Source organism: Cherax quadricarinatus, chromosome 61, assembly GCF_038502225.1.
Source record: "Cherax quadricarinatus isolate ZL_2023a chromosome 61, ASM3850222v1, whole genome shotgun sequence".
Taxonomy (NCBI): Eukaryota; Metazoa; Arthropoda; class Malacostraca; order Decapoda; family Parastacidae; genus Cherax; species Cherax quadricarinatus.
Window position 1 is genome coordinate 8,505,167 of NC_091352.1, and position 25,567 is coordinate 8,530,733.

The window sequence follows — 25,567 nt, forward strand, 5'->3', positions numbered from 1 at the left end:
CTACTGTCCTATAACATTTAATTATTTTTTGTGCTACCAAAGGTATAGAAGAGTGGCCACAGAAAATCCAATTTTCACTTAAAAATCCCATAAAATATACAATAAAATAATCTGCATTCCTCAGTTGATTTTTTTTTTATCGTTATTACTAGATATATTTAACTTGTGAGCAAATGCAAGAGAATAGACCCCTAAAATTAACATCCTGCAATTTAAAATATTGATATGTCCTTGATATTCATAATAAATTGTTTCATTTATTTCTAATATCTAAGAAGCCAACATTTCTCGCACACGTGTTACTACGCATTATTGCAATAAATGCAATTTTTCCAGGTGGTGGTTGTTTTAGCAGTGGTGGTGATGGCAACACAGAGTCGAGCTCACCCAGAAGTTTATGAACCAGTCTACAAGCCCGTAAGTCTGATCAATGAAATACCTCAAATGCTTTAATAACTGGTAGGGATTACCATAACTTACATTAATTACATAGTGCCAAAATAAACATACAGCATTATACTGAAATACTTTAAATCAAGCCCTCCAATACTAAAGATGGAAAGGTTAGAGGAGGCATATTCAATTTAGAAAGACTGACTTATGTTGACGTTACTCCACGATTTTAATCTTATAAAGATGCTAAAAACTATTGCTTGCAACCATTCAACGCAGATAACAAAAGAACAGTTGGTAGGTACGGATATTACATGCATTTCAACTACTTCATTAACCTACTAAACAAAAATAAATAAAGCTCCAATAAACGTACAATGATGCGTACTATAGTTACATAGAAGCTTTACAATTTATCAAAGATTGGGTACAACTAAAAATTTTCGATAAAATTGCAAGGAATAGCTGTTCAATATATATTTTTTTTAAATAAAAGTTCCAAAAACAATACCGCTTTTGTTAGTTGTCATATCTGAAAAAAATCGTATAACCAAGAATTAGTAGAAGACTGTCTTGTATACCATAAACTGAAGTTAATTTTAAAAGAAATACCTCCATATAATGACATATATCAAATTTCTTCATACTGTAACCAGGAGCCGCTGCCCTACTACTACAACTACGATGTATATGACGACTACAAGGGCGCCAAGTACGGTCACAGTGAGAAGTCAGACGGTAAAGCTGTGTCCGGCTCCTACACCGTAGACCTCCCTGACGGTCGTAAACAAAGGGTATAATGAACTTAAAAATATTAAATCTGTTTCAAGTCCTTGCACTAATTATCTGTAAATAGATGAAAACCTATTTTTATATATACATTTATGCACTTGCGTATTTCTTTCTAAAGGTAACACAGATTTTCCCTCCTATGACGCAAATTGATGGGCATAGATTCTCTCATCGACAAATTTTATCTAGGATGATTCCCCCTTTCCCGCCTCTCCTTTGATGTTTCCTATTGCCCCATTTCATCTCATTTAATTGATTTCACAAAGCCTTAGTAGTATATAGTCACTCAGTATACTAAGGCAATGTACCTCATTAATGATACCTATATATTAACATACCTATTTCCTCGTTGTCTATCCAATAAAACTTCTTCCAAATATTCTCTTTTCAACTTGCTCAAGAGAACGTTAATAGTTTCAATACATTTATCGCCTTAATACTCTTAAATTTATATAAAACAGTTATATTCACATCTTGAATCAAATGTTTAAGCACGTTTAATCATCAGTAAGGGTTCTAGAAGATTTGTTCATATTGTGATCGTCTCTCATACGTTTGGTGTATCCCGCTTCCCTATGAAACTAAATCCTGCCTTACAGCTCCTCATACTTCAAAAGATTTAGCCAGGAAAGCAGTAAATGAAAATACCAGAGTACACAGGAACAAGCTTAGAGAACACCACAGTTACTGAAGCAGAATACTATCAATAACAACGCAACGATATCTATCATTAAATTAAGCACATTATTAATTTGCAGAATGGTGGAAGCTTTTTTGGATAGTTATCCTATGGACATCAGTTGGTATTTTTACTTTGTCACTGCGTAAGCATAAAATGAGTGGCAATTTTGCATGTGCAATGTACATCATAATACTTTGTATAGTGATGCTCACATTACAGTATACTCCATATTTTATCCTTACCATAATTACTCCTCCAGTACGCAACGCATCTTGTGTTCGTGGCGCATTTATATATTCGCTACTAAGGATGTGAAAATTATACATATCCACCTGCACATAAACACAAACCAGCTTGACTCATGATTCTTCTGCCTCAGGTGGACTACACAGCTGACCATTATAAGGGATACGTCGCCAAGGTCAGTTACTACGGCAAGGCTCAGCACCCTAAACACTACGGCCCCGCCGTTACTTTCAGACATAAAGGCTATGGCGATGGATACCATGGATAACACATCCATGCTTACTCATAGCTGTTCCCAGGGATCATCGCCTCCGCGTCCCGGTCATCGACCATCTTTAATATTTTGTTATAAAATGTACTTTTTTTTATGTGAAATAAAGCTGTTCTCTCCATACGTTGTATTTTATACATAGTATACAAGAACACGTTTTCCGATCGGCTTCAAATTCCTCAGCCCAGGTAAACTGTTACTAGGTGAAGGTTAGTGTAACAGTTGTCATATGCAGGTGCATTCTGTTCAGTTTTAAATAGACTATTCCCGAAAACGTTGATTACGTCTCCGCAAATATTACTCGCTTATACACTTGATATACATTTGAAGAGTTTCGAGAGTTTAATTACTCTCGGAGCCCAGCCATGGGCCGGGCATACAAATAACCTACAAACAGCTGCACAACATAATTATACAACAACGGTAAATAAAAAATAACCATTTCTGTGTTAACTAAAAATAAAAGAAAACATTATATATATATATATATATATATATATATATATATATATATATATATATATATATATATATATATATATATATATATATACATGTCGTGCCGAATAGGCAGAACTTGCGATCTTGGCTTAAATAGCAGCGCTCATCTTGCCATATAAGACAAGTGAAAATTTGTGTATGCAATAATTTCGCCAAAATCATTCTGAACCTAACGAAAAAAATATATTTCACTGTGTTTGTTTAGTATTAAATTATTGTAAACAAATCTAAAATATATTTAGTTAGGTTAGGGTAAAATAAATTGTTCTTGTTATAATAAGGTTAGGTAAGTTTTCTAAGTTCCTTTTGGTGCAAAATTATAAATTTTTACATCAACATTAATGAAAAAAAATATATTTTTAAACGTATAAGAGAAAATTTTAGAAATGACTTAATTTTAAATGAGTTCTTGCTAATTGACCAGTTTTACATATTCGGCACGACATATATATATATATATATATATATATATATATATATATATATATAGAATAAACGCACAGGCGTAATGTTACATTATTTTTAAGCTTAAATGCCCTTCATATAAACAAACACTATTTTCGTATTGATGTAAAATTAGAACCATAAGCGTTGTAGATACAAAATATTCGATACCGAATGAGCGACGAACCATAACAGCCTCACAAATACCTCGCCAGCACATTGTTCAAGTCCACCAAAAAACTCTGGCGGTCCTAATCACACACAACACTGAAACTTAATTGAAAATCCATAAATAAACCTGGGCAGGCAAGGCTACCTCAACAGCACCGGGTAATACAAATTAAGGGTGCATATTCATGCGAAATAATATGGTATGCATTCTTTTATAATTTGGCAGCATAACTAAATTGATAACATACCTCTATTAAAGCTTACAAAATATAATGTAGCTTAATCCTATGCCACCAATCGTAGGTCAGCCTCGACATACTGTAGTGTGTATTATTTAATATTAATAATAAATATTAATATCGGAATGTTCAGATCGATTTCCTAGGAGTTATATTTAAAATAAATATTAGCTTTAATTGTCTGGCAAAAAGATCGTTACTTCATAAGCCAAGTCAACAATTTCTATTCAAACAAGCACACTATTACACAAACACATTATTACCAAAATTTTTGACATTTTGTTTTCAAGTAAAGTTCACAAACATTACTTATAGGGCTGGTAAAAGAAGAAAAATTTTCAAAACAGTTGGGGGAAGAAATTCGAGTTTTCCTTGAAGTACATTTATTCTCTTCTCGGAGGCTGTGGTTCCCAGCACCGTCACACTAATCACGGAGCCGAAATTCAAAACTGAAAATATTACATTTTTATTAGATTTAAGTATTCTGTCACGGTAAAAGACACGCAGGAACTGCTCCTCTAAAACTTCGTTACGCAAGTCTGACATCTCCTTTAAGAAGACCCTGATCTTTGGAATCATTATTCAGATAATAACCTCGATTTCTCAAGGGGTAAAAATCACGTGCCTGGGAACCTCCCTCGAAGAGAAGGGTGATGACGATGGATTTTTATCCTGTGCGTAATTAGAGAGAGGGGGGAGAGGGGAGTCTCCTCATTAGCGGATGCTGCCTCCAGCACCTTTATTATCTCTACTAGTTTTATTCTGCGAGATCTTAATTTATTGATTACTGAATGGCAGGGACGAGGGACTAGAAAGCTACTCACCTAACTTATATGAGAGACAAAATAATGAAGAAGCTTTGAGGTCTGTGAAATATCCTTGAAACGTCTTCCAACGTCTTTAATTAATTACATGCCCAGGCTTGTGTGTGATTATCCAGGATAAATTGCACCACACCACTGATTATTTCACTGAAACCCAGCAACATATATTATTATTATTATTAAAAAGCAAGCGTTAAACACCCCCAGCATACAGGCTATAAGGCATACAAAATACAGCAAAAGTTAACACAAGTTTCATGAATTCTAATTAAAATTCATGTTAATGTGTTTTTACTTATGTTGTTTTTAAAAACGTACGTACGTATGTCTGTATGACTGATTATATATATATATATATATATATATATATACATACACAAAACCACAGGGGGAGTTGAATGATAGCTCTAGGTCTTTCGAGTTGCGATCAACACAACAAGAGCTTGCAATGTTACAGGACTGAGTAGAAAGTCCAGGCAGATATATATATATATATATATATATATATATATATATATATATATATATATATATATATAGAGAGAGAGAGAGAGAGAGAGAGAGAGAGAGAGACCACGTGATCATCAATTTCCATTAATAATAAGGGTACCTATACGTACATGTTATAAACAACAGGCAGCGAGTGACAATGGTCACTAGATTATGGGCTGTCACTGTGAAACCTCACTTCCAGCCTCAATATTTTGTTTCCAGGGTATTATTTTTGTCTTGGTCATGGCTCATACTCGGTGGAATGAAAAAAAAAAAATCCATATTATCAGCGATATATTGCATGGTTCGATCTTAATTATGGATGATGCTTCTTTAATGTAATTGTATTTTTAGTATTCGTTTAATTACTTTTATTGCTGTATTTTTAGTATTCGTTTAATTACTTTTATGTCCAAGTGCCCCTTCCTCTTTAAAACCCGGCCAAGGCCTAACTCCTGGGGAAGTCTTTCGCCTCTCTTGTGATTCTCTACCACGTTGCCTCCATGCTACCTGCCAATCCCTAAAGCCGCCTCCAGGCCCAATCTTACCTGCCTCTGCCTTCCCACCCCCTCCCCGGGGCTCTGGCATATAAACAGGGCGAGCAAGAGAGTAAGAAACCAGTGTGCTGCCACTGTCACTGCAGGTCACTCCTCATACACGAGCTGCCATGTTCCTTAAGGTCGCTGTTCATGCTGTCACTGATAATGTTCTTTTAGGACATCCATTTTTTTGCAATGTTATTTAGCAAGTCAAGCAACAAGTTTTAAATTTAACAGATTTATTGAATTATGTGTGATTTTGTTTTTTCTCTTTCATTTGGCATCCATACATATGACAAAATCCTAAATACAGAGAAAAATATGTAAAACGTCTTTGGCAAAAAATTCTTAATATTGACTAAAATTAAATGAAACAATTACAAAAGGCATCTTATAAAATTAGAATGAATTACAATGAATTATGATCACATCAAAATATATGAAACAGTATTTCATAACTCTCTTTGGCGTGTAGGTGTTGGTGATGGTGGTGCTGGCGATGGTGGTGGAGGTGCAGCCTAGCCCTGGAGGCTACCAGCCTGTCTATTACCCGGTACGCTTTTATGATTGTCTATTTTTAACAAGATGAAGTCTCGGTAAAACTACCATAAGGCCCCCTGCGAGTTTAGTGCTTCCCCACGGTCAATATTTATGCAAGTTACTGCTAACGATGTTAATTTTTAATATTATATAAACACATTAAATGGTCATTCTAAGTTATTCTTCAGGAGTTTAAAAATAATGTAACAAACAAGTGAAATTCTTCAAAAACAAGTAAAAATAATTAACGTCAACTTTTTCATATTAATATTACAATATTAACATGTGCAAAATATAGAGATAATACGCGTTTTAAAAATCATAATTGAGATATTTCTAAATCAAATATTTTCCTTGAATTTTATATTTTGGATGAAGTTTACACTCTGAATGAAACAAACACCTCATTCTTGGGTAAACTTTCCGCTACGTTGAAATTCTTTACGAACGTTTGAATTATTAATTTCCAGCAGTGTTAGACAATACTTTGTGCGGAATGATTTCCTTCTTTACCTAGTTCTTGGCTGGACACAAGTATTATTAATGCATTACTTATAAAGTTAATAATTTGTGTTGCATGACAATACGATAAGCGTACCTGCATGGTGACGTGTACCGGCATGGGTGACATGTACCGGCATGGGTGACATGTACCGGCATGGGTGACATGTACCGGCATGGGTGACATGTACTGACTTTTACCGACTTGTTCAACATGACCTAGTTGAGTACTCGAATATGTAAAGACAAACAATGACTAATTCTATTGTATTCTGATTACATAACAATCATCAATTATCTCCCCCTCCCCAGTCACCAATGCCCTACTACTTCGACTACAACGTATACGATCACTACGGAGGCAACTACCACCGCAGTGAACATTCAGATGGCTACAGGTCCCACGGACAATACAATGTATACTACCCAGGCGGTTCCACGCAGACCAAGAAGTACTGATGGACTACTGATAATGTGCCGTAGGCTAGGTTTCTCGTACTATGTAAGGAGCTATCACGAAATAACAACATCCACGCATAACATTGGTAGGTTTTCAAAAACCTGTCGACTGCATGTCAATTATTAAGGTCATACGTCGCGTGTATATTAACATCAAGAATACGTTAATCCCTTAACTATAATTCAGAGAAAAATTTTTAAGTGGATATACCATAACGCTGCAATTAATGAAAGTTAAACTAGGATCAGTAAGTAACGCTAATAGAACAGTGCCACGTGTACTTCCTCATTAGTTATATACACATATTAAGAACTAATCCATCCGAAGTGCCCAATGATGATGGATTACCAAGAGAAAAATCCTGCCAGCATGAAGAGCCCAAGAACAAAGGAAAGTATCCACACAGACATTCGCTCCCTATTTATTACATATTCATCGATGTGTGCATTATTTACTCATACTACTCTAAACGGACGTGCTTTTTTGTACTCTAAATACGTATGATTTTATACGAAATAAATTAAATATATATATATATATATATATATATATGTATATATATATATATATATATATATATATATATATATATATATATATATATATATATATATATATATATATATATATATATATATATATATATATATATATATATTATATATATATATATATATATATATATTATATAATATATATATATAATATATATATATATAATATATATATAATATATATATATATATATATATATATATATATAATATATAGGATGGAGTCCACCTCTGGTGTAAATTGTAGGACCCATAGCCTCGGAGAAGTGGATAAAAAGGCTTCAAGGAAGAATATTTGGATTCCTTCCTGAAGACGTTTGAATATTCCACTTCCCCTACCACCCCATCTTTTCTATTTTTTTTTTTTTACCAATAGGAATATTTTATTACATAATATGGTACAGAAGATTTAAGAGATGCATTGTTGATATAAAGGTGGCATATACGGTACATGTTACGTGTGTATCACCGATTATAAGGCGAAAATCTCCTCCAGCTCCTCAGAGCTGGGGCGTGTGCCCAAAATACATATATATACACAACCAGACTTTTTAATTTCCCAGATATATATAAAAAACCTTGTTTTTAATGTTCAAGAAAAAAATTATTACAATGGACAAATGGCACTGTTATCCTGCATGCACACAACTCATATCCTACAACTTCTCCTCTACTACAACCACAGTCTATATTAGTTTATTCAAGCCAAGTAAACTCGACCACAGCCGCAACTATACAACCGCAAATGTGTATTGCCCAATAAATAATACAACTACTCAATAAATAATACAACTACGTTTGGTTGTAGAGTTCAAAGATTATGTCATAAGGTTTTTAAACCACATCGACACAGCCAAATCAATATAATGTCAACCACACCCACATACCCATTAACAACCTCAGTGTTAACCACACCTCACCATCTTACTCAGACGAAACTGCAGCCTCACAGTCTCATGCCCAGTCTCTCCCATTCCCTGTGCGCGCTCGCTTAGTCTACGCACGCACACACAAGCATTCATGCACGCACAAGCGCGAACACACATTCACAAGTCTAGTATACTAAAAGCCCCGAGAAACATGGGAAACAAAGTCCCAACTCTGAAACAACACTCTTAAATAGTCACACCCAACATAAAAAGACAACATTCACATCCAGAATATATGTTTAATACAGTTTCCTTGTCGTGCTGATTCCTGTAGGTAAGAAGAAAAAAAAAGTCATAAAAACATTTTTCATAGTGATAACAAATATCTGTGTAAGTTTTTCAACTCAGCTCGTCGACGAGTGTCGTGCAAGGCAACAAACAGGAACGACCAGTGTTATTGTTTCTCGAGTGCTCTTGCAAAACGTACAGTTCCCCAGCTCCATTTTATAATCCAACATACATTCTTATGCTCCACTCGTATTGTTATTTTCCTGGTTCGCATTTAATTTAATGCCCCTCCTATTCTGTGCCTCGCTTTTCTCAAGTTTATTTCTCCCAACTTATGTAGTGTACATTTTTGCAAATATATTCTTCTCTCTGTACGTTGTTTTTATCCTTTATCAATTTAATCGCCTCCTCTCTAATACCACTCATGCTTGATTTCGAACCATTTTTACACATTTTCATTCCTCACTCATAATCTTTCACATGTATTCTTCCTCATTTTACTTATACTTTTAGAAGCGAACCATGTTTCCTCAAAAGCTGAGAACAGTTTAGGAAGTGGGATAGTGGCAACCAGTTAACATACTGGATACGCAGGAGAAGCAGATGATCTACCTCGTTTGATACATGTCTAGGTTTACTGGCTTGGATTTCCCTTGCGAGTTACAGAGAATAATAAAATGAAGACGTGTGTGATTCTAGATAAACTAAAAGTCTCTCTTTCCCAAGTTAAACTGTGAAAGTTGTGGAAATTCATAATGTTCGATAAAGATGTTATTTTATATTACGTTAAATCGTGGTATATTAATTTTGATGCCCAAGACCATTATTTGTACTTTAATAAAATGTTGTACAAATAAATGTCTCCATTGTCAGGGCCTGCTGAAGAGAGCCTAATTAAAAGCCGAAATATACGGCCATATCTTCATTATTTGGTTAACTTATGTCTCCAGGTAGAGTTTTCAGTTTACACACACCATCTCAGGTTCGAATCCTCGTCCAAACCTTGGAAAAAGTTGCATTGTTTACCATGATTTTTATGAAATACTGACTTTGCTTAGACTTAATGGGACAAGGGTATCTATATATATATATATATATATATATATATATATATATATATATATATATATATATATATATATGTAAAAATGCAGTCGCTTTTATTATTGGAGGCGCCTGATAACATCGCCTGAAAAAAATCCATTTCTTATTGTAGCTGCCAAGGCTGAGTGGTCAGAGTGTAAACAAGCATTTCTAATAACCCGAGTTCGACTTGGTCTTTTTGCTGAAAAAATTGGCATCGTTTATAAGAATTTTCCTGAAGCATACATACGCACAAGCGTGTATACTCTCGTGTTTATGCTTGTGTGCGCGTGCATGCAAAACAAAACAATTACCTCTTCAAGGTCCTCTTTTTCATTTTTGTTGAGTTGAAGGTGGGCCCACACAGGTAAACACATGAGCTGGTGAGCACGAGAGCATTTTGGTGCCATTTGTGCTGCTTGCGTCACTGTTGCGTGACAGCAAGAACAAAGCCCAAGAATTAAAAATACACAAAGTACGCAATATTTCGCTTTACGAAAAATAAGGTAGGGTTCTCATGTCTCTCAGACATTACATAATTTAGGCCTCTTTTCTATAAGAAGTAATGGGAAGATGGGGTGCTGAAAGAGAATCTTATTGCATTATGGAAAAAAAAAATCACCTGACAGGGATGTTATGTGATGATTCGTTGAGTGGTGTCGCTGAAACAATAACAAGTGTAAGTAGCAACCGCTGGCATGTGCTGGTATGGACGGTGGTGTCTAAAAGTACCGACGTAAATAGTTTAAGTCATTGATCTTATGGCGCTCCACGGTAGAACTAACACTGGCTTAACCTTCAGACTCGCTGGTCCGAGAGGAGAGAGAGGAAAGAAAACAACTGGGATAGAGAGACGAAGAGAGGAAAGAGTTAATTACGTATAGGTGAATAATGACTATCAAATAAATCTCACTTTTTAGGGCAGTTATCGAAATTATTAGCCAGGCCTCTGGTGACGACTCGACATGATACGAGTTTCTCTCACTAAATGTCACACACAACACCACCATTACAACACTACTGCAAAGCAATTAAAAAAATAAAGCCTAAGGAAAATATAACAGATGATATGTATAAATGCCAATGAAAAACACCGTATTATTGCAATTATCTTTAGTCTTTATCTTCTTGGTAATGTGCCATAAAACTTACCACACAAACAAGTTTATAAACAGCTGATAAAGGAATTAGGAAAAAATTATCTTCCTTCCTTAAGACAAACGTTCACAAGGTCACTGCTTATCTAACAGGTGTTGACCCACTGGACCAGCGGGTCGCCAGCAGCAACAGCCTGGATGACCAGGCAAGCAAGATAAAAAAAAAAGTCTGGCCACAGGCCAAGTTGTTGAGATAGGAAGACTCAAAACTGGTAACATGTGTATCACGGGTATACTGCTCACACTGGCACTACTTACCTGACAAGTGTTGACCTACAGAGCACCACCGGACACTCACCTGCAACAAAGACAAATATATGAATGTAAGACTAATGATGCAGTTGTCAACGCAGGTATCTGTTATGTACAAGTATATCAGAATATTGCTGTTATTAACGCGTTTTGATCTGACATAACGAGAAAAACTTTTCTGTTTAAAAACTAGAAATACAAAAATACATATACAAATACGTATATGCAGACACATAACTTAAAGATTAAGATTACAAAGTGATTGACGTGAAAGCCTTCTAACGATCCCGATACAAATCCTGAAGGCGGTAGTCGAAAGATCAGAGGTCTATAATGGGTCCAGGAAGTATACCCCAACATTGTTTCCTCAATAAGTTACTGTAGTAATGAGTCCTGCAGGAAACTGATGGCTTTAGAAAAAATCCTTATTAGTCGATATTTCCTCGAACACATGAATATTACAATGCTTTATACATAGTTTATGAAGGAAGACACAGCCAGAGCACCTGTGGAACAAGGGGGGATTGGGGCTAGAACGGGAGAACGAGACAAAGAACTTGAAAGAAATTTGAAAATACAGGTGTAAACTGTAATCTCTCAAAAAATCTTATTTAAAAATTTTCATTTACCGTGCGTGTCTAACTCAAACACCAGCCAATACACACCATGAATTTACCGATTATGCACCTGTAACAGGTTTCGAGTGTCTTCCTGCTCTCGGAGCCTGACCTGGAGCCGTATGATAAAATCAATACATAAGAAGAGATGAGCGATAACACAGAGACAAGTAACAACGCTGTGAAGAGGACAGTCGACAACATCTGGTGAAAATACAAAAAAAAAAACTTGGTCTGGCTGCAGGAGAAATAGTTATGCTCAAGCGTTTAGGGAATGTGAGCGAGTTGTAGGTGGCTTCTGTGTACACAGTAGTGTAGTGTGTATGTGTTTTTTTTTAATATCCCGGTTGTTTTCCCACCAAGGAATAATGATGAAAGTAAAAAAAAAAAAAACATTCACCATCATTTGCGTCCTACATAGCTGCCTCACCAGAAGTACACGGACATCAGGAATGTAAATGACCCACCAAATTGCATCACCAGAGTTTTAATGTGTGCAAGTATAGTGTTTCTTTAAATGTCTTCATAGTACCTGACAGTCAACAGCACGTTAACCCCAAGAGCCACTCGTCACTTCTTTGATTTAAGACTTTCACACACAACTGCTGGATGATCAAACCAAAACATCTGAAAACCTTTTTCCAACTCTTCGTACGTCCCCTAAACCTACTTCCAGGCACATATCTGGCACAGTAGCCAGATATGTGTCAGTCGAGACAGAGCCGTTTCGTAAATCACCTCATCATTATATATTTTTCGTAGTCAGCAAAGCCCGACAAAGACAATATCTCCATTCTTTATCCTTACGCCATAACGAATATAACAAAAACATGACACAACGGGTCACTCGTAGTCAGATGTCACGTGCAGTGCAAGTCAGGTGTGGATGGGGGTGTGTGAAGGTGGGGTTTGTTGAGGAAAATGGGGGTAGGGGGAAGCAGGTCAGTGAGGCGTACACTATGTGAGGGAGGGTCTACGTGGCGTCGTGTCAAGCAAGAACACCAGCCGAAGCTGTGATAGTATATAAACCCCAGCTAGTGACTGCGTAGCAACAGTGTTCCTTCACAACTCTACAGTACTACCAGTCACCGATATGTTCCACAAGGCGAGTTCTTTATTACAACAACTGACTATTGAAATATTTCTAGTTCTGGTGAATTTTGAAACATTATAATCAGACAAATACTTCGTTTTTAATATCAATGCTACATTGGGCACTTCTGCTATTAGCACGAAAATTAAATATAATCCGAAAGATGTAAATGTCAATGATACTTATATTTGTTTGCTTGACAGTAATTGTAATAAAGTTGGTAGAATTACCGACAATATGTAAAGTAAAAGGACACAAGTGCAACTAATGTGACATTTATTGTGGCAACGTTTCGCTCTCCAGGAGCTTTATCAAGCCATTTATCAAGGTAATGGCTTGATAAAGCTCCTGGAGAGCGAAACGTTGCCACAATAAATGTCACATTAGTTGCACTTGTGTCCTTTTACTTGACAGTAATTGCCAATACGAAACTAGACTTGCCCATTAAAAATGTATACAACAATTTAAGCTTAGCAATAAATCCTACTAGTACGCAATTAATTTAAATTTAAACAATTTAATATTTATGTTTGTATTTTAATATAATTTCCGGCGCTAGTAAGTTAGCACATTCAATCGAGTATGTTTTACAAGCTAGTATGTTGTAGTATGTCAATACGATGATAATTATTTTATCAATATAAGTTAAAAATACTGGTAGTTTTTTCGTGAGAGTCTAAAAGCAGCTATATTCCACCAGACTTATAAAACAATATAACGAATATTCCTAACAATTTCAGAAGTTCATTAAAGTTACAAAACATTCAGAGAGATTTTAAAAAATTCCAAAAGTTCACTAGAAAACATTCCAAAATCTATTACAAACAACTGATAAGTTTTATTAGTATGAAAAACATTCCAGGAGATACCTAAAACAATTACAAAAGTTTATCATTATCAAGAATCATTTAAAAAGATATTACAGTGCAATCAATTCACATAATTTTGTAACGATATTATGCATGAATCTAATTCTTCACTTTACGAACACTGCTCTCAACTTTCCCATGTGAAATTCGTCATTAATTCATTTGCCATTTTTTAGGCAATGTATCTGAAGAAATTTTAACTGTTCGAGTTTTTTTTTTGCAACGTACAAAAGAGAAAGTTGCAATGTGTCAACTTAATCGTGCATCACATGACAAATTTTATATTAGTATTAGGTTCAATAACTTAAAAAACTGTGTATTAATTTATTAAGGCATTAAATATATTTACTCAAGTAAATTTCTTCATACAGTATACACCAAATGTCTCTTATTAATTATTATTATTATTATTATTATTATTATTAAGAAAGAGCTAAACCTGATTTATCTCGTTCGCTAACTCGTGTATCTCAAAATTTTCACGCATCCACAAAACACTCACCATCTCACTGGTTCACCAACACTCGTCCACCCTGCATAAACCCGCTCATTCATCCACATACATATAACTGAAGCCCTTATACGTATACACACAAAAATACAGACACCACATTAATCAACACAAAGGTTACCTTTTACCTACACCTATCTTTCCTAAACACACACACAACTGCTCTTCCCCTACAAGTAAAACTCACTCAAATACCACACACCTGCACACTGGTTATAGATCTGTCAAATGAATGACCAAGCCCTGCCGCTCTTTTTCTCAGGTCGCTTTCGCAGGGTTGGTGGTGCTGAGTCTGGCTGCTGCTGCTAATGCTGGAGATTACCAACCAATCTACAAGTCGGTTAGTTCTCAGACTTATTTGTTCCTAAGAGAATATCACCGAACTGAGTAAATAATATTGCTACTGACAGTAAAATAGCTGTGATGAATCAAACTTGTTTTTAAGGCTAAAAACGACGATGTATGTTGAATTGCTCCTTTGACTGATTCTGAAAGATCTAAGATAAAAGGTAAACCTTATGAACTGTTACTTACATTCTATATATACATACTTTTACTTTCTTACGTGCTTCTAAATACTGCCTAATCCTATAATATTCATTTTTCCAACGGCGTGGTCTGAGACCGGGTCATGGGGAAGCTACTCCCCAAAACCATTAATAGGTAACACACAACCCGTTGATAGTTTTGGGAGATTTTCTATTAATAACCAAGTTATTCCTGTCAGAGGTCTGCAAACCTCCTTAGCCATCACAGTCTGGAAGATCCTGCATTACCTGCTGAGAATTAATGTGCTACTTTGAGACTAATATATTAAGATTTCGTATAATTTTGGTAAAAGGTTGGAGAGTCGTGGGATGTTGATATCCTCTCTGTGTACGTCCCCTCTAATTTTCATTATTATACAAGTCCATTCCTATTTCACACTGTTAAGGTTTTTCAGCATGCACATTATGAGGCTTGACTTTCTAACTTTTTCACGTAACAGGTTACGAGTTTCATCTTCATATTAGAGAGTACAACATTTTTTATGGTCACAATAGCTGTGATTGGTGTTTTAGTTTATAGTTAAAGATTATAACTAAAAAAAAAAACTGCTTTGTGGACCCGAGTTTTTCAATACTCTCAAAACAGGGTTTTGAATCGTTTACAATCAGTCTTTGTAATTTGTTTCTCAGAAGTTTAAATATACATTTCTTAATGTACCTGTTATGTAGGTTGACTTCAATTTATTAGCTATCACTTCTAGATGGCATTAGCCAACTGACTTCTCAAAATTCGTGAACACAACGTATGCAATTTTATTTTCCCAGTGTCTCTCGAGACTGGGTATACCTTTGATGAGTTTCGAGTCTTTCTACTCCCAGAGCCCTGCCATGGGCCTGGCTCGCCTGGTGCTAGCTGGTCAACCAGGCTGTTGCTGAAGGTCGCTGTCTCATATATCCATCACAAACTGGTTGAGTAGTTGCAAGAGATTCATCTTCCTGCTGTTTCGCCATGTTGACCTGTGTAATGAACCTTATGGCTATAAAACTGAGTTCTTAGCATCTCGAGGATTTTCATGATATCTGATATTAGTACAAGTATGTACGACTGGTTTCGAGAGCTATTTTACCCTCGCAGGCTAGTCTGGAGCCAAGCTTCCTTGTTAACTTCCTCATCAATCAGGATGGTGCTTGCGACCCTCAGGCCAACAAAGTCATCACAACCCAGCTGATGAGGCATTTGCAGGAGATACTGGTCCAGTTTTCTTTCCTAACTTCTTTCCGGTAATATTTCTGAGTCAAGGACCACGGCTGTTGACTGTGTTCTCTAATTGTGTTTATGAGACTTCTGCTTTCCACTGGTTATATTCTACTCTCTCTTACAAACCTCGTTCAATAAGTTTTGGCAGTTTCACATGTCTTACGTGTGATAAAATGATACTTTTAACTGTAATTAACGATGAAATAATAGCAATATGCCTTTCTTTCAAAATAAGGTTAGGAATGAAAAATATTTTTCACCAATGAATTTTCGAAAATACAGTGTAATTAAATTTCAGGAACCGCTGCCCTACTACTACGACTACAGTGTACATGACGGCTACAAGGGCACCAACTTCGGCCAGCACGAGAAGTCTGACGGTAAAGCTGTGTACGGTTCCTATACCGTCGACCTCCCCGACGGTCGCAAACAAAGGGTATGTTCAACTTTCTCAAGCTATCCACATTAAGGTCACCTACTGCTTTACCATTTATACCATCAAGAATAAACATTTGTAAAGCCAGCTGTTAAAAAAAAATTTCTCTTGGCGCAGGTGGACTACACAGCTGACCACTACAGGGGCTACGTGGCCAAGGTCAGCTACTACGGCAAGGCTCAGCACCCTAAACACTACGGCCCCGCCATCACCTTCTTCAACAAGGGCTACGGATACCATTAACACCTTGGAACATTAACAACCTTAACTATTTTATTTATGTAGAGTATATGTGGAGGAATAAACGAAAATGATCTGAAAATGTATCACTGAAATCCAAAACTATGTATTCAATTATTTATTTCATATCATAATATGTGTTAGTTGGTTTTAATATTATTACTGGATATAAAACATGCAATAATATTATAAAAAAATTATTCGTAAGTGAGTGTACATTTATGAGTGTTTTAGACTATTTTAAAATACTCAGTAAACATAATTTTTTTTTTTTAAATATACTTACAGTAAAACATTATAAAGGGCAAAAATCTAATGTTACGCGTATTTTACAAGGGCATATACAAAACTACCAGCAATTTAAAAATCCATCACTTAGCACAAAGATAAGTAGGACAGGAACAGGAGGAAAACACCAGGAGAATGATAGAAATCCTGGACGAAGCAGATAAAGAGCGAATAAACCAAGGACAAAACTTCCGAGACTTCAATTAATAGGAAAATTAATGGGTGAACTGGAACGCACATAGTGAATCAAAAAGAAAAGCTGATGACAGCAGTAATGAGAAACTACCTGAGCTAACATGCTGTAGACATCACAGGGACACGAGGAGGAGACTGACCACAGAAAATTTAACGAGGAATCACCAAGAGCAAGTAACCATATGGTTCTATGCTTCGTTTCGACTTCATGAAAATGAAAATGAAAATGAACATAAGTAAGAGCTTAGAAAGAAACAAGGAAAAAAAACAGTGGTAACTGGATAGGAATGAACGTTTCTGAATAATATTAAGTAAACAAAAATAGAAGATAAGACAAGTAATATACAAAAGAAGTCACAAGCAGATTCAAGTAAGCAAAGATGAAAAGGATACACAAAACACAATATGGTTTATAAAGACAAAAAAAAAAATCTAGAGAAGCAAAGGCTACGAGAAAAACAATATGGAAGCATAGAAAAATGAGTAGAGCAGAAAACAGGGAAACTAAGCAGGAGAGCTAGGAACACCTTTGTAGAGATAAGAAGAAAAGTTGAAAGATAAAAATGATATAACAGTAAAGGTCAAAACAGAAGTGAAGGGTATGCAGAGCCACACAAGATAATAGTCAAGTGTCAAATAAGACTCATAAGACGAGAGGGATCTGACAAATTGTGGCAGGGAAGTAAGTGCCGAACTAAACAGAAGGCCGAAAAATAAATTTATCAAGGAATAGGGAAGAAAAACCACAGAATGGTGGGGTTTGAACCTATGGCGAGTGAGTTTCACGACTCACTCACCGAGGGTTCATACCTCACCCGTTCCCTGGTTTATTTGTAATCGTGCTAAGATTTCGTGATTCATGATAAGAAAGATACCATGAGTAAGGATGAAGGGGACGAATAATAATAATTAGACGAAAATAAAAAACAAAAAGAGGTGTAAGGGCTCTGATGTATATGATACGAAATAAAAGCAATGTAATCAGTCACGATATCACGTTGGGTTATGCTACACTAAAGAAGCTGTGCGACCTTAGAGCGAGGCTGATGACATTTATTTATAGTGGGATGATCATATGTGTCTCTCTAGATTTAAAGCTTTAATAACGTTCCCCATTAAAATACTAATCTAGAAACTGAACAGTAGCAGAGAAATATGCGAACTAATACACTAGATGATGGATTTTATTTTTAAAGAAAATTCAGTAATATGAGTATGTCCTCACTGGAAAACACTGTAAATATGCTACGAATAATGGAAACATCACATGCAAGATAAAAATGCCTACGAACCCCAACAAGGAGACTTGATTAAATTGAACAAAATGAGGAATAAGTGGAGTTTATTGTAATTTATTAATACGGGAAAAAGCCCACTAATATACTCCTACCAAGTACGGTAAGCTGCGCACGGAAAACTTGCTGCATCACGACTGCAATAATTACACTAAGAGTTAACTCCATAGCATCGAGGGTTCAAGATTTTCCAACATCCTCCCAGTAGAATAAGTAAAATTACCAATACACTTATAGCTGTAACGAGTTCCTAGCCAGACAGGCAGTGGTGCTTACAATGAACTGGGAACAGCGCGCCCCAACAGCCTCACTAAACAGATTGATCCCTCCCTATCTCCTCTCTCTCTTTAGCCCATCTTCTCTGATCTCTAGGAAAGAAGGCAACTGTAAAGAACCAAGTGATAAGGCTGGAGGAGGAGGGAGGGAAGCTAACGAAGGATAACAAACAAATATGCAGAGACCTTAGCAGAAGATTCAAAAAAGTTTTCACATAAGTGAAGAGCTACCTAGAGAATGTGAAACAAATTAGCAGGAACTAGAAAGCATCACACAGCAAAAGAAAACTTTATATAACTACTAAAGAGAAGACAGCAATTCCAATGAGTACCGAAAGAAGGAGGGGAACCATTGTGACCAACAGCAAAAATCCTCAAGTTTCTTCAATTAGGTCAGCTGACAGAGAATTGAAAAAAAATAATGTGCTCCCCATACAAATAATATAATTATATATATATATATATATATATATATATATATATATATATATATATATATATATATATATATATATATATATATATATATATATATATATATATATATGACAGAAAGGAGGCACTGACATGCATATTTTCATCAAAAGTTCTGGAAAAGATTGTAAGGAAAAGTGTATTGGAACGTTTAAAGCGATGGTTCTTTAGAGAAAATCATCACGGAATTAGGAATGGAAACTCCTGATCCATTTCAAACCAGTCTTTATGATCTGAAACCGATAAGAAGAGGCCGTTTCGTTTACATGGGCAGCCCAAAATCACTACAAACGTTCCTTTGAGTAAATCCCACCAGTCACGGAAAATTGAATCCGATCACGAAAGACTTTCCAATTATTGTCCAGAATCCAATGATTTCAAGTTTTTCAACATTATTAGGAACTTAGTAATTCTGCATCTACAAAGCCTAAACTTGTTGGGTGCCATATTATCCCTAAAAATTCACCAGCCGTTAAAGCGTCAAGCCGTTCAGGCCCCCGCCTCCTCGTATGTAGGTTATAGCAGTTTTAGAGTCGACCAGAAAGAGCTTTCCCAAGTTATCTAACGGACACCAAATCCAGTAGTGATTTATATGATATTAATCAGAGGACATTTAAACCTAATACACATTCTACTCATGGCCATAATGGCTAAAACTATTAGTCTCCAGCATGAAAAACATTAATATTCATGTCATCTCTTGTTAACATCCAACGGTAATAAAATATTATTAATGGTATTTCAAATATAAATATTCATTACACGAATGTTGGTCATTTATAAGTCTGAGGTAACGAATTCATAGTAAGAGTTTCTAAGTGTATTCGTGCTTTTAATTACGCTCATGCTTTTAATTACGTGTACCTATGATATACCCGTGACCTCTTCCAAGAGTTGTTCTACATTCAGTGCCGAGTCTGATGCCAGACTTCCTTGCTGACACCCTAGTTAACTATTACAGTGATTCTAGTGGCCTACAAGTCCACATAATGTTGCCGTCACAACCTGGTTGATCAGACACTGAAGATAGTCGTCCATTTATTTTAATAACGTTGGTAACGAGTTGAACAGTTGTGAACGAGTGAAGAATGCAATATACAAGTTTGTGTTACAAATCACACAAAATATAAATATTTTATTTATATACAGTACATGGTTTCAAAATATGTTATCACTATCAACCAGTTATGTGACACTGACTTTGGAGAAGAAAAGACCACGGGGAGAGGGTGGGTCTGATGGAGGAGAGAGTGAGGAAGGCCAGGCGAACCTGTTAACAACGTCAGTGTCAGCGAGGTATATAAGCACAGCAGTTCAACCACCCAAGTCATTCACACGACCAGCAGCTTCAGCCTAACAGCCCTACACATTCACAGTCATGCTCTTTAAGGTCTGCCTCGTTATTTGACAATTTAGTTGGCAGAACACACTTCAAATTATATACAATTCATATCCGAAATTTTGACAAAAAGATACTGTTATCCCTGTCAACGACGCTCAGTTAAAGCATTCTCTTCTAAGCATTTTTTCAAACTTTTATTCTAGCAGAAATTCATTAAAATCCAAAGAAATAAAAAAAAACTTACCAATAATTAAAGTCACTCTGGGCTTAGTTTTGTAAACAAGTTAAAGATTATAACTCTTCACTTCAATGTCTTGCTGAGCAAAATTTAATTCAATAAATGTCCACTGAATCGACACTGACTCACGAGGACTCATCTCCTCCAGGTGTGTTTGGTCTTAGTGGTGGTGGCCGTGGCTATGGCCGACCCAGGTGACTACGGACCAGTCTACAAATCGGTACGTACTATAACCTGTTTACCTGGTAATGATCCCAGGATAATAGCCTACGCGACTCTGTCTCAGACTTGGGAATGTATTTATGTGAATGAGCTCGTACCATCGTGTCTGTACCCTTATCAATTTGTGTTTGAAGGGAAGAGTTCCTCTCCGGACCCAGGCTGCTAGGCTACTTCAATCGGCGTTACTAGTTTCTTGCCTCTTGTAGCATAACATACCATTTCTAGATTTATTTCACTGCAGTACCTTTTCTACATAGTCATCATATTTTCCCTGTTTCTTCGTTGCTAGAGTCTTAAGAGATTTAGCTTCATCAGGTTTTTTTCTTCGTGGTTCATGTCTCTCAGCTCTCAGATCAATCTGGTGGAAAACAACTGAGCTTGGAAATATTCTGTCTTTTCATCTGGGTGTGGGGCTCTACGCTGGCGCTGTATATTATAAGACTAACACATTAGCAGTATACAGTATCCTGAATGACTTGTTCAGGATCCTCAAGGCATATGTTAACCTTGTTCAGATTGTAATTAACTGTGGATTCGTTTGTCAATTTCTAGCTGTATGAGAAGTTATCCCATGTCCCTAGTTCCATATTAAATTTGCCATATATATTTTTTTTTTCCAAATTTCAGTGTTTTTAGCACTTGCTCGTTTTGTAAGTCATTCCAACGTTCCAGTGTGAACACAATAATACTGCTGAATAATTTATATATTCCTGTAATAAGCCTTTATTACCAATGAATCACAGTCTCGTTCAGTCTCTCACGTTAATATTCCTTAACAATTTGTATTCTCCATATGACCTATTATAAATAATTTCAATTGCATGGAACTTATCTACATCAAATTCAATAATCCATCTATCACTATTTGCTCAATTTATCTCAATTCATCCCTCATCCACTGTAATTCCTTACCTTACATTCTTCGTATTTTTGTATTTTCTTCAAGGGAAGCATTTGAAAAATTTCTTGCATTAAAAATGCAATACGGGTATCCAACATTTTCTAAAATAATTTCAGTTACTTTCAATACTTTATTAAGTCCGCAATGAAGCACTTCTCTCATTAAAAATATATTTCATTTGCTAGTTGGTTTCTGCACTCTTCACTGTTCTATTCATATTTAATGACTAAGTAATTTTACCAGATATTTCAATGAGATTAGCCTAGCATTTAAAGGGATACCACTATCACTATTTTAAATATAGGCACAATATTCAATTTTTCGACAATTTTTCCTTCCAGTATTGAAAAAGTCATAATTGAATAGCTTTATATACATATATTTAAAAGCTCTAGCTCTAGTTCGTCCTGTTCTATCGCTTGTTGTCTGACTACACCCAGTAATTGTTTCACTTACTTTGAATACTGCAGTATTCGCTCTTTCAGGTGACTGCTTGCGTTCTAAATTATCAACGACTAAGTATTCCTTCTATGAACACGATTAGGAAACTCATATGTTTTTATTTTTTGGTGGGTGCGTGCGTGCGTGCGTGAGTGCGTGAGTGAGTGAGTGAGTGAGTGAGTGAGTGAGTGAGTGAGTGAGTGAGTGAGTGAGTGAGTGAGTGAGTGAGTGAGTGAGTGAGTGAGTGAGAGAGAGAGAGAGAGAGAGAGAGAGAGGGGGGGGGGAGGTTTCACGATCCCTGTAATTTTGTTTTAACAAATACATGAAGTAGCAATTCCAAATACAACCTTGATAAGCCTGAATGCACTTTTACTGGAAACCATTCTCGTACCAGGAGCCGCTGCCCTACTACTACGACTACAATGTGCATGATGGCTACAAGGGCACCAACTTCGGCCAGCATGAAAAGTCCGACGGTAAAAATGTGTACGGCTCATACACAGTTGACCTCCCCGACGGTCGCAAACAAAGGGTACGTTCTGCCTCCTTAAACTATCTACCTTTAAATAGGTTTCAAGAATGTCTATTCGCGCAGCCCGGCCCTGGGCCAAGTTTGTTGACTACTGTTCTACTTTTTATAGTTTATACCATCCATAAAATGTTTTTATACTATCAATTACTAACAAAAAAAATTCTCATGCGACAGGTGGACTACACAGCTGACCACTACCGGGGCTACGTGGCCAAGGTCAGCTACTACGGCAAGGCTCAGCACCCTAAACATTACGGCCCCGCCGTCACATTCTTCAAGGGCTACGGACACGGGGGATACCACTGAGGACCTACCCAGGAACACACTCCAGCATGACTGATGTTATATTTTTGTAGGGTAAACGTGGAAGAATAAACGATAACAATAAGTTTGAGTGTATGTTTTTCTTAGACTTTAACGAAGATTTAATTCGCCCTCTAGCAGTGTTTCCAAAAGAGCACTGATATAGTTATTCATGATGACCTATTGAACCAGAACATCCCCGCCCAACTTTCAAAGCGCAAGAACCTTTCTTTCTATCTACAAAACTAAATTCCATCTTATGACTTTCTGAATCATTTAACTGGTAATTCCAAGATCACGCCAACAGCATCTTAAACCTCAAGACCCAATGGCTTCCAGTTTCTCAGAATTAACATGCTCACACATTCTTGTTAAGGCAACAATCAGGATTTTTTTTTACACACTCCTTCCAACTGCTCCTTAGACATCTACAATATCACTTTCCCTCCATCTCCATTTAATACACCTTTTACAAGCATTATATTTCAGTTCGGAACAGGATTCGAACCTGCGCACACTGCATCAATGTACACAGTACTGTCGCCACAAGCCTGGTGCTCCAGGAGAATGGGATACAACGCTTAGCTTCTACTAGGCGCCCAACCTTATCTGGTGTTTAGCTATGTGGCAAAAGTATTGCGCTAATGCTGCAGAGTGCACAAGTTCAAATCCTATTCTGGACGCAGATAATATAATGTTTTGTGTGTAAGGTTGAACACACAAAGAAGCAGAAAAACACAGTAACAGTTGTCTGTATAGTACAACCTGCAAATGAGGTCCTCCTCAGCAGATGACGAACCGAGGATCTCAACTATGAGAGCTCGTAACAGTGAGCAATTCTACTTCATTTTTTACTCTTAGGACTTGCTAAAGCTGGCGGCAGTACCTCCTTGCCGTATAAGAGATAGGTGTCAGCTATTATGGATGTGCATGTGTAGACCTACGCTACCAGCTTGCCATCTGTCCAGAGTTGCAAAGTAACTGCATATGAATTCTTTTGACTTCCATCGGATCAGCATAGTTGGGGCGGCTACGTTGTTGCTAAGCATCCAATTGTTGCAAGACTTCTCTTGATATAGATGTTAACTTCTTCATGCCTTGCGATCTTTCCCTCTGATGAACGGGAAGGCGAAGAACTAGAAGAATGCCAGAAAATCGCCCTCATGACGAGCTCTCGAGGATTTTTGTTCTTCCTTGACACTTTCTCGGACATTTTTAAGGTTATATTTTCTACTATAGGGTCATTCCAGAGGTATCTAGCGTTTAGAGTTGTTAGTGGGGAGTATGACCAGTGTTAAGGGTTCTGCTCTCGCAGCCCAGCCTGAAATTAGCCTTAATGACTGCGTGATCAACCAGGCTGTTGTTCATAGGGGGTTGCAAGCCGAAATCAGTACCTGAATGCCTTAGCCATTTATTATTAATAAATAAGGGAGACAATTCACGGCCCTGTAGAATGGTGAAAGTAGCATGGTAAAAGTCCAGACTGTGTATGTAAAATGGCTAATCCACTGACTGGGAAAAAGCTTGTGTAAAGCTAAACTTCGTCGAGGTTATGCGTTGGAAATCCAACTTATTTTCAGCTTTCAGAGTGTTTTTTAGAGTACAAAAAACTGATAATGTTCAAATGGTTTATCAATTTAATAAACCTGATTTGCAATACACATTAATGGAGTGCTCATTAAAAACAATAAGAAATCTTAATCGTAACTTATTTTTGTGTTTTAAGAAGAAAGAAAATTATTAATGAAACACAAGATGGCGAAATTGTGCAGAGAACCTTAGGAAAGAACGAGTTGTATCCGTTACAAAAAAATCACGGTAAAACGCATGATTGAAATTATACAAAAATAGCACAACGAAAAAAAATTATTATATACAAGCCCGCAAAATGTATAGTAAAGCTCAGTTTGGAGGCAAATAAACTACTAAACTATCAAAATACCTTCAAAAATCTTTATAATAGAATAATTAAAAAAATTTAATTAAAGAAAAATAAAATACACATTAAAACTTGGCTGGACAAGATCCAGTTTATGAACTTTAGCATTGAAATTTTCAGCAAGTTCCAAAAAATAATATATAAACAAATTAATTTACAATAGCAAGTAAACCAATAATTGCAGACTAAATTAAAGCCTGTCTAAGACAATCTACTTAGCGGAGTCGTGTATCTGACTGCAGTTTACACAAAATTTATTCATGTTATGGTACACAAACTGCCTGCCTTCCATCACCCAAGCCTTGTATAACC

General features: G+C 36.3%; 3 protein-coding genes and 1 long non-coding RNA gene across 4 annotated transcripts; all 4 read left to right on the forward strand.

Moving 5' to 3' along the window:
- Positions 1-340: 340 nt before the first annotated feature.
- LOC128699268 (pro-resilin-like) lies at positions 341-2,488 on the forward strand. Its single transcript, XM_053791869.2, has 3 exons — positions 341-417; positions 1,050-1,187; positions 2,247-2,488. Exons 1-3 carry the CDS (start codon positions 364-366, stop codon positions 2,379-2,381), a joined length of 327 nt encoding a protein of 108 aa, XP_053647844.1. The 5' UTR covers positions 341-363; the 3' UTR covers positions 2,382-2,488.
- A 3,192-nt stretch (positions 2,489-5,680) lies between these two features.
- LOC138854478 (uncharacterized) lies at positions 5,681-7,332 on the forward strand. Its single transcript, XR_011393678.1, has 3 exons — positions 5,681-5,734; positions 6,070-6,147; positions 6,948-7,332. It is a non-coding gene; the product is annotated as an uncharacterized lncRNA (long non-coding RNA).
- A 5,535-nt stretch (positions 7,333-12,867) lies between these two features.
- On the forward strand, positions 12,868-16,900 carry LOC128699267 (cuticle protein 7-like). Its single transcript, XM_053791868.2, has 4 exons — positions 12,868-13,020; positions 14,651-14,728; positions 16,433-16,570; positions 16,688-16,900. Exons 1-4 carry the CDS (start codon positions 13,009-13,011, stop codon positions 16,811-16,813), a joined length of 354 nt encoding a protein of 117 aa, XP_053647843.1. The 5' UTR covers positions 12,868-13,008; the 3' UTR covers positions 16,814-16,900.
- A 3,740-nt stretch (positions 16,901-20,640) lies between these two features.
- Positions 20,641-23,392, forward strand: LOC128699266 (cuticle protein 21-like). Its single transcript, XM_053791866.2, has 4 exons — positions 20,641-20,727; positions 21,066-21,137; positions 22,876-23,013; positions 23,188-23,392. Exons 1-4 carry the CDS (start codon positions 20,716-20,718, stop codon positions 23,317-23,319), a joined length of 354 nt encoding a protein of 117 aa, XP_053647841.1. The 5' UTR covers positions 20,641-20,715; the 3' UTR covers positions 23,320-23,392.
- Positions 23,393-25,567: the final 2,175 nt, after the last annotated feature.

What these genes read in the sequence shown, in the direction of transcription:
- LOC128699268 (XM_053791869.2), top strand. Translation starts at nt 364, where the DNA reads ATGGCAACACAGAGTCGAGCTCACCCAGAAGTTTATGAACCAGTCTAC. An exon ending in ATGAACCAGTCTACAAGCCC is followed by an intron (nt 418 to 1,049) that starts GTAAGTCTGATC and finishes TACTGTAACCAG; the next exon opens with GAGCCGCTGCCCTACTACTA. An exon ending in CTGACGGTCGTAAACAAAGG is followed by an intron (nt 1,188 to 2,246) that starts GTATAATGAACT and finishes CTTCTGCCTCAG; the next exon opens with GTGGACTACACAGCTGACCA.
- LOC128699267 (XM_053791868.2), top strand. An exon ending in ACCAACCAATCTACAAGTCG is followed by an intron (nt 14,729 to 16,432) that starts GTTAGTTCTCAG and finishes ATTAAATTTCAG; the next exon opens with GAACCGCTGCCCTACTACTA. An exon ending in CCGACGGTCGCAAACAAAGG is followed by an intron (nt 16,571 to 16,687) that starts GTATGTTCAACT and finishes CTCTTGGCGCAG; the next exon opens with GTGGACTACACAGCTGACCA.
- LOC128699266 (XM_053791866.2), top strand. An exon ending in ACGGACCAGTCTACAAATCG is followed by an intron (nt 21,138 to 22,875) that starts GTACGTACTATA and finishes TTCTCGTACCAG; the next exon opens with GAGCCGCTGCCCTACTACTA. An exon ending in CCGACGGTCGCAAACAAAGG is followed by an intron (nt 23,014 to 23,187) that starts GTACGTTCTGCC and finishes CTCATGCGACAG; the next exon opens with GTGGACTACACAGCTGACCA.